This window comes from Cyanistes caeruleus, chromosome 14, assembly GCF_971803275.1.
Source record: "Cyanistes caeruleus chromosome 14, bCyaCae1.hap1.1, whole genome shotgun sequence".
Lineage (NCBI taxonomy): Eukaryota > Metazoa > Chordata > Aves > Passeriformes > Paridae > Cyanistes > Cyanistes caeruleus.
Window position 1 is genome coordinate 3,423,861 of NC_141714.1, and position 15,089 is coordinate 3,438,949.

A 15,089-nucleotide genomic window follows, 5' to 3' on the forward strand; every position below is an offset into this window, starting at 1 on the left:
TAATTTGTCTTTTTGTTTGACCTTGGTTTAGTCATTTTGAGCATGGCAATGAGAGTGCTCTGCTTGTTTAGAGTGCTCTGAGAACTGTGCTTAAAAGTCTTCCCAATACTGGGCAGTTTTTGTGGTGAATAAATATTTAAAAGATCTGTGTGTGGGGCTAAATATTTTTGAAGAAAACCGGAGTTGTCTTGGTCTTGCAGACATCTCTGGTTAGCTCTGGGTCTGGAAAGGCTTGAAAAGCACGGGGCTGTGCAGGTATAACCAGGAGCATGAAGTCTTGTGGCACTGAGCAGAAATATCATGGCTGGGTTTGAAATCCCAAAGGCTGTTTGGTGTGAGAGCATCCTGGAGGAGCTGCACCCTCAGCATGTGTGAGATGCACTAAACCACCATCACAATGCCATTTCTCACAGAGTATCAAATATCGCTGAGATCAAAGATTCCTTTTGGCCTCTGCTTTTAATCCCTTGTGTTTTACAGCTGCTCCTTTCCTGAACAGCAGGGCAGGGCTCCAAACGTGCTGTCCTGCTTGTCACCCGATGTCACCTGGCCGCAGCTCACGCTGCTCTTTGCTGTCTCATGCCAGCCCAGCCCACACACACACACACATTGCAGCACCCCACACGCTCTGGGAGACGTTCTCCATCTCACACACCCTCCCAGAGCTTTGCACCTTTTCCCTCCTGCCTCATCTTTCAGTCACTTTTTTAAGATGCTGACAGTGACTTGTTCAAAACGTTCTGAAAAGGAACGTGCTCCAACACATGGGGAGAGAAACAGCTCGTAGTAATTCTCCTGGTGCTGCTTTTGCACGAGGCTGCGTGTGTGGTGAGTGGCTGATCCGCAAAAGGATGCTGCAAGCACGGAAAAAATTTCTTCCTTGAGAAGGAGTCTCAAATCCTACATAGAGAGAGTGAAACTTCCCTCTTTTTTTTTCCCTTTAGCTCCAAAATATGCTTTTCCAGCCCATAAGCCGGCCCCAAACGTAATCTGAGGGTCTGTGTGGGCTCTGACACGTAAGTGAGGGGGAGAGCACGTGGAGTACCAGTCAATAATAATCTTTCTTTCTTTTTTTCCTCCCCAGTTTGTTGCTCAGCCAAACTGCCAGCAGCTACTAGCAACGCTTTGGTACGATGGCTTTCCAGGATGGAGGCGGAAACACTGGGCAGTGAAACTCCTGACCTGTGTCACCATTGGACTGCTTTTCCCCGTGCTATCCGTGGCGTACCTGATTGCACCCAAGAGCAGGCTGGGACTGTTCATTAAAAAGCCATTTATCAAGTTTATCTGCCACACTGGCTCTTACCTGACCTTCCTGTTCATGCTCCTGCTGGCGTCGCAGCACATCGTCAGGACCGACCTCCACATGCAGGGACCACCTCCCACCATCGTGGAGTGGATGATCCTGCCCTGGGTTCTAGGTAAATCCCATACCTGATCCTACCATGGGTTTTATGTAAATCCCATACCTGATCCTGCCATGGGTTCTAGGTAAATCCCATACCTGATCCTGCCATGGGTTCTAGGTAAATCCCATACCTGATCCTGCCATGGGTTCTAGGTAAATCCCACACCCCAATCCTGCCATGGGTTTTATGTAAATCCCACACCCCAATCCTGCCATGGGTTTTATGTAAATCCCACACCCCAATCCTGCCATGGGTTTTAGGTAAATCCCACACTCCAATCCTGCTCTGGGTTCTAGGTAAATCCTAGACCTGATCCTGCCCTTGGTTCTAGGTAAATCCCATAAATCCCACACCCAGGAATGCTGAGCTACAAGGCCTGACTCACACCCATGGCAACTGTGTGGGGACTCATCCCCGAGCCCAGCATGTGAAGAGATTTGGCAGCCAGCTCCAGAGACTGCACACAACAGCTGGGCTCCTTCTGGAACAGCAGATCCTGCTGGCCCAGGGCTGCTCTGCTGTTGTGTGCCATCTGATGTGCCTTTAGACATGACCCGAGCAAACCGCGGCAGACGCGGCTCCCTTCCCTCTCCCCCAGCTCTGGGTGAGAGCAGCAGGTTAGGAACGAGCCCCTGGGTCACACACAGTGCCACTGCTGCTGCTGGGACAGGGACAGGCAGTGCCCAGAGCCTGGCTCTGCTCTCCCTGCCCTGCTCCTGCAGGCAGCACAGGAGCCAGCCTGGCTCATTCCTCCCAGGTTAGCTGCAGGAATGCAGGAGAGGGAAGATAAGGCTCAGTCACTGCTGATAATCACTGGCCACATCAACATCAAGTGCTCTGATAGCAGCAGGGGAAGGAGGGAGTGTTGACTGGCTGGAAGTTAAATGTGAGGCTCTTATTCCAGCCTGGCTTGGGCAGGCAGAGCTGGGGAGAGCAGGAGGTGTCTGTGCGCTGAGGACAGGGTGTTCAGGAGAGGCAGCGAGATGGGATGAGGTGGGAGAGGAGCAGAGAAGCCAGATGGATGTATTTTTGATGAGAGAGGACTAATTACCTTCCCAAACTGAGCTCCAGCACAGCAGCAGTGGGAACCTGTGAGCTCCATCAGGATCCTGATCCCTCCTGTGGTTCAGCTCCCATGTCCCTTGCTGTGCCACCAGCGTGTGGCAGCCCTGGGAGCTGGGAATGTCACCAGGCACTTTGCTCAGTGGTTCCCAAACCTTTCTGGCTCTCCTGCTCTCCCACACCTGCTGGCTCCCCTGTCCTGGTGACCCTGGGACGCTGCTCCTTGTTTCTGTGGCTGGCTCTGCTGAACAAACCCAGCTGCTCCCGAGCCAAACCTGAAACTGCTGATGGAAAATGAGGAAGAAAAGTAAGAGTTGCTTAACATGTTCACAAATCACTTTGGATGGTGACCCAGGGCACTGTGTTCCTTGCACAGCTCCACCACCAGCCTCATTGTCTGATGAAGCTGATTTATGCACTGAAAATGCAGGTGTTGGTAGAAACTTCAGAGTAAGCTCAGGAGGTTAAATGTCTTTTCTGAGCACAGGTGATATCTTCACTTTAAATTCATGGTTAAAATTGAGGGAAATGGTAGGCATTTCAGTAAAATTGATTTGCAGATGAAAGAAGGATAATCCATTTTAAAAAAACCTTTCAGAAGCACCCCTTACAGCTGTCTGTTCTTGAGTTCCTTTGTTTCAGACAAATAGAGATATTGTATCACTGTTTATTAAATGGAGAAATTAGAACTGTTTCACCAGATTAAAGGTTATTACTTACGAAATATTTTCCACTATAAAAGGAGAGCGAACAGGCACACACAGCATTGCTGTAGCTATAGAAACCAGCAACGATAACTCACTATAAATACAGTGTATGAGTTCTTCAACAGGCTCCTCTCCATTGATTTATTTTATTTTATGGGTTTGCGTGTGTGCAAAGACGTGGAGACAGCTGTAATAAGATTCCATGGCTGGCCCTGACATTTTGCTTGTGTGGCCATTGACCTGCTGGCTGGCAGCTGAGCAGCTCAGATTGATATTTGGGGGCGTGCAGAAGTTCATTGCAACCTCACCTGCTCTTCAGACTGAACGTCCAGGTCCTTAAAGCTGAGTTGCAAGCAGCACATCGGTGCCTGCTGCAGTATCCTGTGGTTAGGCAGGGGCAGCAGTTTGAGTGAATTATATTGGTGATGCACCTGGAGGTGAACTTTTGTTTTGTTTTTGTTTTGTTTTGTTTCTTCTTCACACGTTTCCGGTCTTGGTTCAAGGATAATGCCAAGCGGGAAATTCAGAGTACCTGGGGCTCTAAAGACAGTTTCAGAAGCATTTAGGGCATGAAGGAGCTGCCATTTGCTTTATAATGGGACTCTTCAAAAATACTTGAACAGTTCTACAAGAAAGGACACAGAAGTTACTTATAATCATCAGAACTGTGTCAGGCGGGTTTGGCGGTCTGGTGATGAAATTCAGAAGCTGCCCTTCACCCTTTCAGCTGCAAGGAGGTAGAGTGAGCATTAGCAAGTGCCAAAAATTATCACCAGAAGGCATTTCAGAGTTGACATGATGGGCTCTGGCTGTATCCTTGGAAACAAACACCTCCCAAACCCCAGAGCCATATCTGACATGAGGTGAGTCACTGCCAGGCTGCAGTGCCCTGCTTCACGCTGAGTCTTACCTTTCCTCACAAATAATCCCTGTGGGCTTTTTGTACAGCAAGATGCATAAATGCAGGGGCTGAGCACAGAGAATGGATCCACTTCTTTCTTCTCTGGTGTGATATTTGCAGGTCAGGGAGGAGCTGTGTTGGCGTGCAGAAGCTGGTTCTGGTGTTGCTGGAGAAAGTCAGGGAAAATCAGTGCTGTCCAACAGAGCAATGAATTGCCCACAGTGTCTGTGAGAGCAGACAATCTATTAGAAACTATACCCAATACAGCTGCTTGAAGAGTTTATTCACGTAGAACAAATTTCAGCTGAGCCAATTCACTCGTCCTGGTTATAAATAACATGTGTTTCAGGCAGTCTCCTCGTGTGCATATCTGGAGCCCTGGGTAGGAAACCAAGGTCTTTTTCAGCTCTCTCCAGACTGCATTCCCTGCAGGCTCGTAAAATGTCTCATAATCAGCAGCATTGTACTTTGTAGAAGGCAGGAGGGATGAGGCTTTTTTTTTTTTCCAAGCTGTTAATTTCAAATTGTCTGGTATTCCATGATAGGTATACACACAGAGCTTTAATGGCAAATAATGCCTTGTCACGGCAATGAACTCCCTTTCTTTCCACAGGTTTCATCTGGGGAGAAATCAAGGAAATGTGGGATGGTGGCTTCAATGAGTACGTACATGACTGGTGGAATCTGATGGATTTTGCAATGAACTCCCTCTATCTTGCAACCATCTCCCTTAAAATTGTTGCCTATGTCAAGGTACAGTAACTTGGGAGAGGGAATTTGTGATGTGCTGGTGAGAGCTGTAGTACACAGGGTACAAACTGTTCGAATCAAAATCACAGCAAAGAAAATAGCAGCTTTTCAAGCAGTCCAATTTTGAAAATTCACCTGGAAAGCGTATTATTTTGTTTGGAGGATGAACATCCTGTTCATTCCGTTCGGTTCATTCCGACTCTTTGATTAAAAGTTAAATAGATTGTTTGCGCACTGAGGAGAAATTTCTCCACTTTCTGTGCCTTTTGTAGCTACTCAGTTGCCAAAGCACTTTGTTTTCTCTGCTGGCACTGGACCTCCTTCAACAAGGCATAGTTGAAAACATGGCTTTTAAATAATATGGTAAAGGGATAACAAGAATAGGGTTACCTGAATTCTTCTAGAGCCAAGCTTTGACATCTGTAGTCCTACAGATCTGGAGATCAGTAATCAGAAGTTTGTGACAGGTCTGCTGAGAAGAGCAAGGCTAACTGTTACCAGGATGATTCTATCTGATAATCTGATATAAAGGGGTCAGCTTACTCTTCAATATGTAACCTGTGGGCAGGGAAATGACAGGCTGGGGCTTTAACACCCTGTGGGTTCTTCCCTGTCATGTTCCATTTGTGGTGAGAGCGCACATCAGAGCTCATCTTCAAAAGCACCTTCCACATTTATAAACTTCTGATGCTCCAAATTAGCAAATGCACAGGGTTTGAAGCCAGGGGATGGCCTGAAGCACTTTCCTTCTGTCTCCCTTTTTCAAAGACAAGACACAAAAGGCATCCTGTAAAATTCCTTATGCAACAGCTCTCTTTGGCTTCAGCTGGAGCTTTGTGCTTGGCCTACTTCTTCCCTTGGCATGAATCAGCAGCAGCTTCACTGCAGTCAGTGGAATTACTCAGGTGTAAATCAAATAATTGGGATCTGCTCCTTGGCCACTCCTGCTCTTCCCAGTTTTGCAAGGTCTCTGATTCTGGCAGCCCAGCTCCCAATAACCAGGACAAGCACTTCCCCAGAGCAACCTTGTTTAGTCCTGCCCAGCAGGCAGAGGGGGGAAAGAGGAGAAAAATTCGCCAAGCCCCACTGACTCCAAAATGCAAACAGCCCTGCTATGGGGCCTTTGTAAAATCCTGAAGTCGTGGTGAGTCAGATTTTCAAAGGGAAAAGCTTTTAAGCTGGTTGCTGCTCCCTGAAGAGGCAGCTCTGTAACAGCATCAAAGCAGGAACAGATTATGTCTTTTATTCTCCCAACATTCAGAACCAGGGAGGAAATTACAGACTTGAAAGGTTGGTCTTTAAACCGCAAGCAATACAAAAAAAAATAAAAAAATAAAAAAAAAAAAAAAAAAGCTGGAAATGGTAAAATGCATGGACAAATCTTAAAATGTTAACAACCTGGTTCTTTCTCACACACAAATTACTAGAGGAGCTGTGCATCCACGGGTTTATGCAGTCACACACCAGGATTTAAACTCACAGCCAAAGCACAGGTACAAAGGAGGGACAGCTCTGTTTGTGTTCCCTGCAAGAGCCCCAGGAACAGGCAGGTTAACCTCAAAACCCCCTGTGCCAGCACACAAAGGAGGGTTTGCAGGAATAGATCTGTTTGAGCTTGGATCAAACCCTCTTGGATTAAACCTCAGGTCAGCTCCTGATGAGGGTCAGTGTCAGACAATTCTGAGAGGTGCATGAAATCTTCTGTGGGAGCAGCTCTGAAACACCAGGTGACAGAAGCTCCCTCTGCCCTGTGTCATCAGGGGTTGCAGTGTGCTCCAAAATGTGAGGGTTTATAACGTTGATAATGGCTTCAAAACATTTTGCAATATGATTTGTTATTTATAGAACAGCCCTGAGCTGGAAGAGGCTGGGATATATGCCAATATACCATATTCTAACACTTCTTAGAACTTCAAAGGATTACATGGACATTTAACTTTCTGCCAAATATCAGAAAAAATAAATTGCATACTGACACTAAATGTTTTCCATCCCTGTTTTTACATGAAGATTTTTTTTCTTTTTTCCCTTGATCTGACTGGTTCCAAGACCTGGCTCTGATATTGTCTGATACCAATGGAATCTTCAGGTTAATTATAGGGTAGAAATACTTTCTTAATCAGTTTTCATTTGCTGCATTGAATTAGCATGTAATGAGGAAGGGTAAATGTGACAGCAGGGTGTAATTTATTTGTACTATTCTGTGTACATCTCTGCTGTGTTTCATCTTTTGAATAGACACCAAACCAAACTATTCCAGCCTTCCCAGATACCCAGCTTGGGTAGCAAACTCTGAAATCTGCTGTTTCTCTGTTAGCTGTGATGCCAGGCTGCTCTGAAGATGCTATTTGCCAAGTGAGGAGATACCATCCGTTCCTAAAGGACCAAAAAATGACCTTAATGACCTAAATATTCCTTTCAAAAGAGGTGTGGGACACAGAAGACCTTTTCCCATACCTTTATGTGCTAAGCCTTAGCAGAGAGCCCACGGTGCTGTATCCAGCCAGCTTGCAGAAGAGAATTGGGAATAACTGTTCAGATCCCATCCACCCACCCCCACTGCTGCATATCCACAAAAAGTTAACCTCTCTGCCTGTTTGTAGGCATTTTAAGACCCATCTTCAAATCAAGTTAACAGGCTGAGGCCATGATCTTCATGTAATAAAGAACAGTTTGGAAATGTCAGAAGGAATCTGAGGTCATGCTGAAATGCCTTTGTATCATGTCTCATCTCCTTCATACAGAGGGATAGTCTGAAATATCAACCTGCTTTTTGCTGAGCCCTTGAAAAAGCTGGGAGCTTGTGTATTGGACCTTCAGATTGAAACAGAAAGTCTCTGCAATCTCGTCTGTCAGTGTGATTGATATTGGTACCATTTCCTTTTCAGTGGTACCAGAATTATCTTAGGAGCCCTGAACATGCTGGTTCTGGTGTTAGCTGTGTTATTCTGAGAGCAGTTTTGCCTTTTTATGCATCCTAAATGAGCGGAGACAAATGTTAAAGGGACAATTATTCCTTGATGTTAAATATCTTTGACTCCATTCTCTGTGCCACTGCCGTTATGCCAGAGCAGTTCCATTTTACAGACCCAGAGCAGTTCTATTTTAGACCCAGAACAGTTCTATTTTACAGACCCAGAACAGTTCTATTTTACAGACCCAGAACAGTTTTATTTTACAGACCCAGAGCAGTTCCATTGTACAGAACCAGAACAGTTCCATTGTACAGAACCAGAACAGTTCCATTGTACACAACCAGAACAGTTCTATTGTACACAACCAGAACAATTCCATTTTACACAACCAGAACAGTTTTATTTTACAGGACCAGAAAAATTTTATTTTACAGACCCAGAACAGTTCTATTTTACAGACCCAGAGCAGTTCCATTGTACAGAACCAGAACAGTTCCATTGTACACAACCAGAACAGTTCTATTGTACACAACCAGAACAATTCCATTTTACACAACCAGAACAGTTTTATTTTACAGGACCAGAAAAATTTTATTTTACAGACCCAGAACAGTTCTATTTTACAGACCCAGAGCAGTTCCATTGTACAGAACCAGAACAATTTTATTTTACAGACCCAGAAGAGTTTTCTTTTACAGACCCAGAGCAGTTCCATGTTACAGACCCAGAACAGTTTCATTGTACAGAACCAGAACAGTTCTATTGTACACAACCAGAACAGTTTTATTTTACAGACCCAGAACAGTTCCATGTTACAGACCCAGAACAATTTTATTTTACAGACCCAGAGCAGTTCCATTTTACAGAACCAGCTCTTTTGTGTTACCTGTTCACATTTGGCTGCACTTTGCTCAGAAAATGCTTCTGCCTTTACAGTTACATTACAAACCCAGTTAATGTTGTAATTGATGCACTCAACTGTACCCAGTGTTTCAGCTGTAATTAAGGCCTCTGCTTTAGCAACTCTCCTAAAATTGCCATGACAAATTAACTAATAAGAAAATTAATACGAAGAAAGCCTTTTGGTTCTGGGCTGCTGGCACTGGTTTTTTTTAGATTGCATGGGAAGGAAAGCATCCAATACTCCACTGCTTCTCTTCTTCCCTTCCTTATCCCTCCCTCCCTCCCATTGTTCCTGGAATGTGCAGTGTTTATAATGTGCAGTCATATTTAGGAGGAAGAAGAACAAAAGTAATTGGAAATTTACACCTGCAACCTGCTCAGGTCTGAACCCCTTTAAATGTTGAAAGAGAAGGAGGTTGTGTATGAACTCATGGATATAAGGAACCCACAGACTGTGAACTCAAAAGTAAAACAAATTTTAAAAAATCCTAATTTTTCCTAGGCTAAGAATGGCCAACATACCCAAAGCCTCTAAAGAAAACCTGGTCCCACATCTCTCACTATCAGGGGGTCATAATGTAGTAGGCAGAATTCATAAAAAAGCATCATTAAATCTTCATCTCTGCCCTAATCAAGTCAGCTCCTGACTGTGAGTCTGACAGCTGCTGAGATGTCAGGGGTTAAAAGTCCTTTTTGTGCCACTACCTGGTTAGGATTTACCTGTGAAGGGTGAGAATCAGTGGGTGTGTAGGAATCCAGAAATGGGGAGACATTTCTCTGTTTGTCCTATTCTCCAAAATGATATTAATCCTATTTGTCACTGACAGAAAGGCTTCCAAATATCCCTGAGTAAACCAGGATTTATAAAAAAATTAAGTAGAAAGTAGTAGAATGTTTAGTATGTCACTGAAGTGAAAAATATAGATTTTAGAGTGTTTAATACATGGAGTAAAAATGGAAGAAAAAAGGTGTAGTTTTTAGCTCTCCTTCCTTCTACTCCATGATTTTGCAGTTTTTAAGAGCACAAAGAGTGATTGGTTGAAAGTTAGTCACAGTTTTAGTTACATAAGTAGATATAAAAACCTTATTTGTTAATATATAAAAACAATACACATGTCTATAGTTATAGTTAATTGGGTGAAAAATAGATATAAAGATAAAACAACTGTGTAGTTTGTGGCCATTTTGTGCCATCAAAGCCCAAAGTGTTCCAGGTTGCAGTGATTTGAACTTGTGCAGAAAGACATGCCAGGTTTTGTGATAACATCCTGATAAATACGAGAAATGAGATCCTGAAGAGCTTTGGAGTTTTCTCCCTGAGCTGGAGAACTGAGATAAGCAGAACTCCCCGTGAAGGAAGGAGGATCCCAAAAGAGCTCAGCTCAGAGACTGGGAACTCCAGGGGCCAGAAGTGCAGCAGAACCAAAGAGAGAAGAAGTTTCAGGTGTGGCTTTGGGAGTTACCTCAGTCATTAGGACCCAGCTCACTTTTACAGCTCCCTTCTTCCTTCCTTTCTTTCTTGCAGTACAACGGTTCTCGGCCGAGGGAGGAGTGGGAGATGTGGCACCCGACTCTCATCGCTGAAGCCCTGTTTGCAATATCCAACATCCTGAGTTCCCTGCGTCTCATATCCCTGTTTACAGCCAACTCACACCTGGGACCCCTGCAGATTTCTCTGGGACGCATGCTGCTAGACATCCTCAAATTCCTTTTTATCTACTGCCTGGTGCTTCTGGCTTTTGCCAATGGACTGAACCAGCTTTATTTTTATTATGAGACCAGTGCCTCGGAGGAACCCAACAACTGCAAGGGGATCCGATGTGAGAAACAGAACAATGCCTTCTCCACGTAAGACATCCTCTCCTTTCTGCTTCTGAGGCTTGCCTGCCCTGTCCCCTGTGTCCCCTGCCTTTGCTGCTGGCACTGCACTGACAGAGCCTTTATTTATTCATCTGCAAAGACCAGGTGAGGTGCTTGGCTCTGCAGGAAAGGTGGCAGGTGAGGGGGGCAGATGTTCTGCTGAGCTCTGCTGTCACAGAGACTCTCACTTAGGTCTGCCAGGGGGGCACCTTTTAGCTCTGGACCAAAGAGTTTCCCTACATGATCCTGCAGCTTAAATCTTATTTTATGTCCAGGCACAGTTTCAGTATATTTGAGAAAGGAAGTGTGGTTCTGCCACAGTTGTTTTGCTTAATTACTGAAGAAAGGAGGGGAACCTGAATAAAATGAAGGGAATAAGGGATAAACCTATTAAAAACAGGTATTAAGAAATAATTATATTATATCATTATTATAAATTATTATATTTATTATTAAATATAATATATATTATTATTAAATTAATAATTATTAAATCAATATAATTATTTATTTATATTAATTATATTAATAAATAATGTGACACAGCAACAACAACAATTTAACCTAGACCTAGATTTTAATGGACACACGATGTTGCAGGCTTCTCTGGTTTCCCTGCAGACTAAAATCTCAGCAGAACCTTTTTTTTTTTGCTGTGAATGCTGGTACTTTGCTGAGATGCTGGCATGGAAATTGCTGTGAGGACAGCTGGCAGAGCTGAAAGAGAGAGCACATGCTGAAAAATGACATGAATTGTCTTGCTGATGTATTTGTTTTAATTACTAATAGTAGAAATAATTATAATAATCAGCCCCCACCCGATTGTTCTTGCTGCTTGCACAGTACTTAACTCACAATGGCAGGAGAAATAAATAAAGCACGGTCTAGAAAAAGGCCCACGCCCTGCAAACAAGCAAAACAAAACTGTTGTCCACCACTTCATGCTAAATTAAACAAAACTTGTCATGATGCCCAATAATTCTCCACCCTCTGTCAGCTGAAGGCTTGGGGTTAAGAAAGGATTTGGGATGTATTTGCACCATTATCAAAAACAGATGATGGCTCAGGCCACATGACTTGGTTGGGAGAGGAAAGGTTCCAGCATTGTCCTGTGGGCTCTCTCCTAAAAGAAATATGGAATTTTCATGGGATAGAGCCCATCCTTCAAGAGCATGGTGAGCTGGTAGCCCAGCCATGTGCCAGTGCATTTCCCACCACAGAGCAGGAACATCACAGCCTGGAGGAATTTTCTATGAAACCCATCTCTGTCTGGGGGAAGTGAACTGACCTGCACTGTGCTAATGAGAAACAGAATTAAGGATTTCAGACTTTTTTCCCTCTGTTTCAGTCGCCTCACATGGCCCAGAAATGTGTCGTGCTGCCCTTGCAAAGGGATTAAATAACAAATACTATTCCTTGATCTGTGTCCACATTGATGCAGCAGCCAGAGGGAGGAAGGTCTGGCAAGCACTGTGTGTGTGTTTAGGGATAAATTCTACCTCAGGAAGGGTCAAGCCTACAAAATCCAGTACCAAATCCTGCCTTTCTCTGGAGCTATGGTGAGCAGACGTGTTCAGTTCTGCATTCTGGGCCGGCCACCACTGCAAACCTGTATTTTTACAGATTTCATTGTGTCAGGTAAGTGGAGAAAACAACAGCAGGATTTGGCTGGAGAAAAAAGACCATTGGGCCAGCAGGAAAAAAACAACAAAGCAACAAACCAACCATCCTGAAGTCTGTAAGAAGATGTAATGTCTTGGGAGCTAAAAATGAGACAGGGAGCACTTAGCAGAAAGTGTGTAGATCAGCTTAAATACAAACCACAATTTCTGCCACCCTAACATTCATTTAAACCCCCTGCCAAGGGAATATAGCACAGAAAGGAAATTGAGGGGGCTCAGCCTTTGTGGCAGAGGTTTGTGTAAAACAAAATCACAGTGGGAGGGGATCCATTAGGAGTGAGGTCTCCTGGCAGGGGACAGAACACTCTGCAGGTACTTTTTGTTTGAGGCTCGCTTAAGAAATTTATTTAATGCGTTCTTAAAAGTTTAAATGGTCGTTATTAACACCCCCAGCACAAGCTGACATTTGGCTGGGGAGCAGATGCACAGTGTGGGGCAGTGGCTGGGAAGGAGCAGCTGCAGATCCAAATATTGGGATTGGGGGGGAAGCAAACGGGGCTGGAGCCAGTCCAGCCAGAGCTGGGGACCCTGACTTTGCTCTTGGTTCATTCCTCACCTCAAGGAATAAATCTGAAAAGCTTTGGATCAGTGCTCTTGGATTCCCACCAGCATTCCTGGGCTCACACAATGAGCTCTAATTCTGCAGGGGGAGCAGGGAGGATGCCCCTGGTGTGTGTGCAGCTCGTGTCGAGTGTGACACCTATTTACTGCCACATTACTCTCCTATTGCTCTCAAAGGGTGGGTTTTAACATTTTCTTGGTGAGGAAATTTTCTGCATTGCTCGCACAGATCATGGGAAAGTAATATTCCTTGGTGACAGCAAGGAGGGGAAGTCATGAATAATTTAAGGTTTTCTGCTTTGGCCTTGCCATCCCTCAGAAAGCAGAGTGCCTGCTGCTTAGGCAGATGATTGGAAAATATGTTCATAGCTGTGATGCTGGAGACTGAAGGAGGGAGAGGAGAGTGAGGAAGAGGAGGAAGGGCTGGAGGAAGTCACACCTGCTGTGTCCTTCTCTCTGGAGGGTCACGCTGCCATTCCCCCCTGGGTCCAGCGTCCTGTGGCAGAGGGGGAATTTGCTCTTCCCCAGGCTGCCATGGGGAGTGCTGGAGCTTTGAGAATTCTTCTGTTTGATTAGGATTCAGAATACACTCAGCAGGACACGAGAGCCTCTCAATCACAATTTCCAAAATTCTATTTCTTTACAGCCGCTTCTCCAAAGCAGTGGGAGCCCTCCCCAAAAAACATGGACTGTGAAAAGAGGCTGTGGAGCTGTGCTGGCATCAAACATTGAGCACACAGCACCTGAAGCTGCTGTGCAGAGCTGCAGGAACCACTTGGTGTCTTCCTCAAGGGCACTGCATGCCCACATGTGAATGTGTTGGCCTTAGTCTGAGCCCAAATGACACCAATTCATCCAGAACCATACCCTGATCACTTCTAGAACTGATTGCAGTTTAATGATGAGAACCTCTGTCTCCTTTGAGCCAAAGCAGTATTTCTGCTGTTAATAGTAAAAATATTATAAATATTTTAAATGACAGTTAGCACTCCACCACTTCTAGCAAAGAAATGCTTGGCATTCTTTGGTTAATCCTTATTTTACTCCCTCTGTTATTTAATAAGCCTAACAAACAGCCTGAGCTTTGGGAGAAAGGTTTTTTGCTTTAAACCATCTTTATGATTTTGGCCAGTGAAAAACATGAGCTACATCCACAAAGTATAAACTAAATCCACATATAAGGCACAGGGGGTACATGTGAGCAAATGCCTGGAGATGATGGGAGAACAAATTCCTGGTATGTCAAGTAAAGCATCTGAATTATTCATATTGGTTTGTCTAGTAGCTTCATTTGAAAACATCTGCTGACCTCAGGCCAAAATGGAAACTCCTAAACAGGCATATAAATGTCATTTTTGGATGATATAAATGCCATATTTTGGAAAGCCAAAACAAAGATGCCCAAATAGAGCAATTATTTAGATTGCTGATTAGGCAGCTGACGTGGCTGTGAAAGGTCACTTGTCTGTGGCTGAAGCAGAGAGACACGGGATGATCTCATCAGCTCCGTGGGGTCGGGTCTAGTTCATCCATGGAAGGAAGCCTTCAAAAGAAGAGAAACTCTGGAGCTGAATTAATGTGATGATTCTCTTTCATCTGAGTCATTACTGAGTGGTGGCTGCAGGTTCTGCCAGGGACTCTGCCCGTGGTGGGTGGGAGCTGCTGCACCAACCACTGAGAGCCACCAGCGTTTTGGGCAGGTGCACTGCAAACACAGCAGGATTTTGGGCAGATATATCCCAAACAGGGCAGAGTTTCTGGGCAGGTGCACTGCAAACACAGCAGGATTTTGGGCAGATATATCCCAAACAGGGCAGAGTTTCTGGGCAGGTGCACTGCAAACATAGCAGAGTTTTGGGCAGATGTATTCCAAACAGAGCAGAATTTTGGGCAGGTGTATTCCAAACTGGGAAGAGTTTGGGGCAGGTGTATTCCAAACTGGGAAGAGTTTGGGGCAGGTGTATTCCAAACTGGGAAGAGTTTTGGGCAGGTGCACTGCAGGCACAGAAGAATTTTGGGCAGGTGCCCTGCAAACAGAGCAGGATTTTGGGCAGGTGCACTGCAAACAGGGTAGTTTTGTGCAGGTATATTACAAACAGGGCAGAGTTTTGGGCAGGTATATCCCAAATAGAGCAGTGTTTTAGGCAGGTACATTGTGAGCACAGCAGGATTTTGGGCAGGTGTATTCAAAACAAGGCAGAATTTTGGGCAGGTGTATTCCAAATAGAGCAGTGTTTTGGGCAGGTGCTCTGCAAACACAACAGCATTTTGGGCAGGTGCATTCCAAACAGAGCAGAGTTTTGTGCAGGTATATTCCAAACAGGGCAGCATTTTGGGCA

General features: G+C 44.7%; 1 protein-coding gene and 1 long non-coding RNA gene across 3 annotated transcripts in view; one reads left to right on the forward strand and one right to left on the reverse strand.

Moving 5' to 3' along the window:
* Positions 1–15,089, forward strand: part of TRPC5 (transient receptor potential cation channel subfamily C member 5) — a 96,670-nt gene that overhangs the window by 56,840 nt on the left and 24,741 nt on the right. For both annotated transcript variants that reach the window (XM_086850777.1, XM_086850778.1), the window contains exons 4-6: positions 1,085–1,421; positions 4,693–4,832; positions 10,173–10,495. In XM_086850777.1, coding sequence (XP_086706903.1) covers positions 1,085–1,421; positions 4,693–4,832; positions 10,173–10,495 — 800 coding nt within the window. The remainder of the gene's footprint in view (positions 1–1,084; positions 1,422–4,692; positions 4,833–10,172; positions 10,496–15,089) is intronic.
* LOC147650503 (uncharacterized) lies at positions 3,127–4,341 on the reverse strand. The gene is made up of 2 exons (XR_015276477.1): positions 4,089–4,341; positions 3,127–3,905 (listed from the first exon to the last, which is right to left on the reverse strand). It is a non-coding gene; the product is annotated as an uncharacterized LOC147650503 (long non-coding RNA).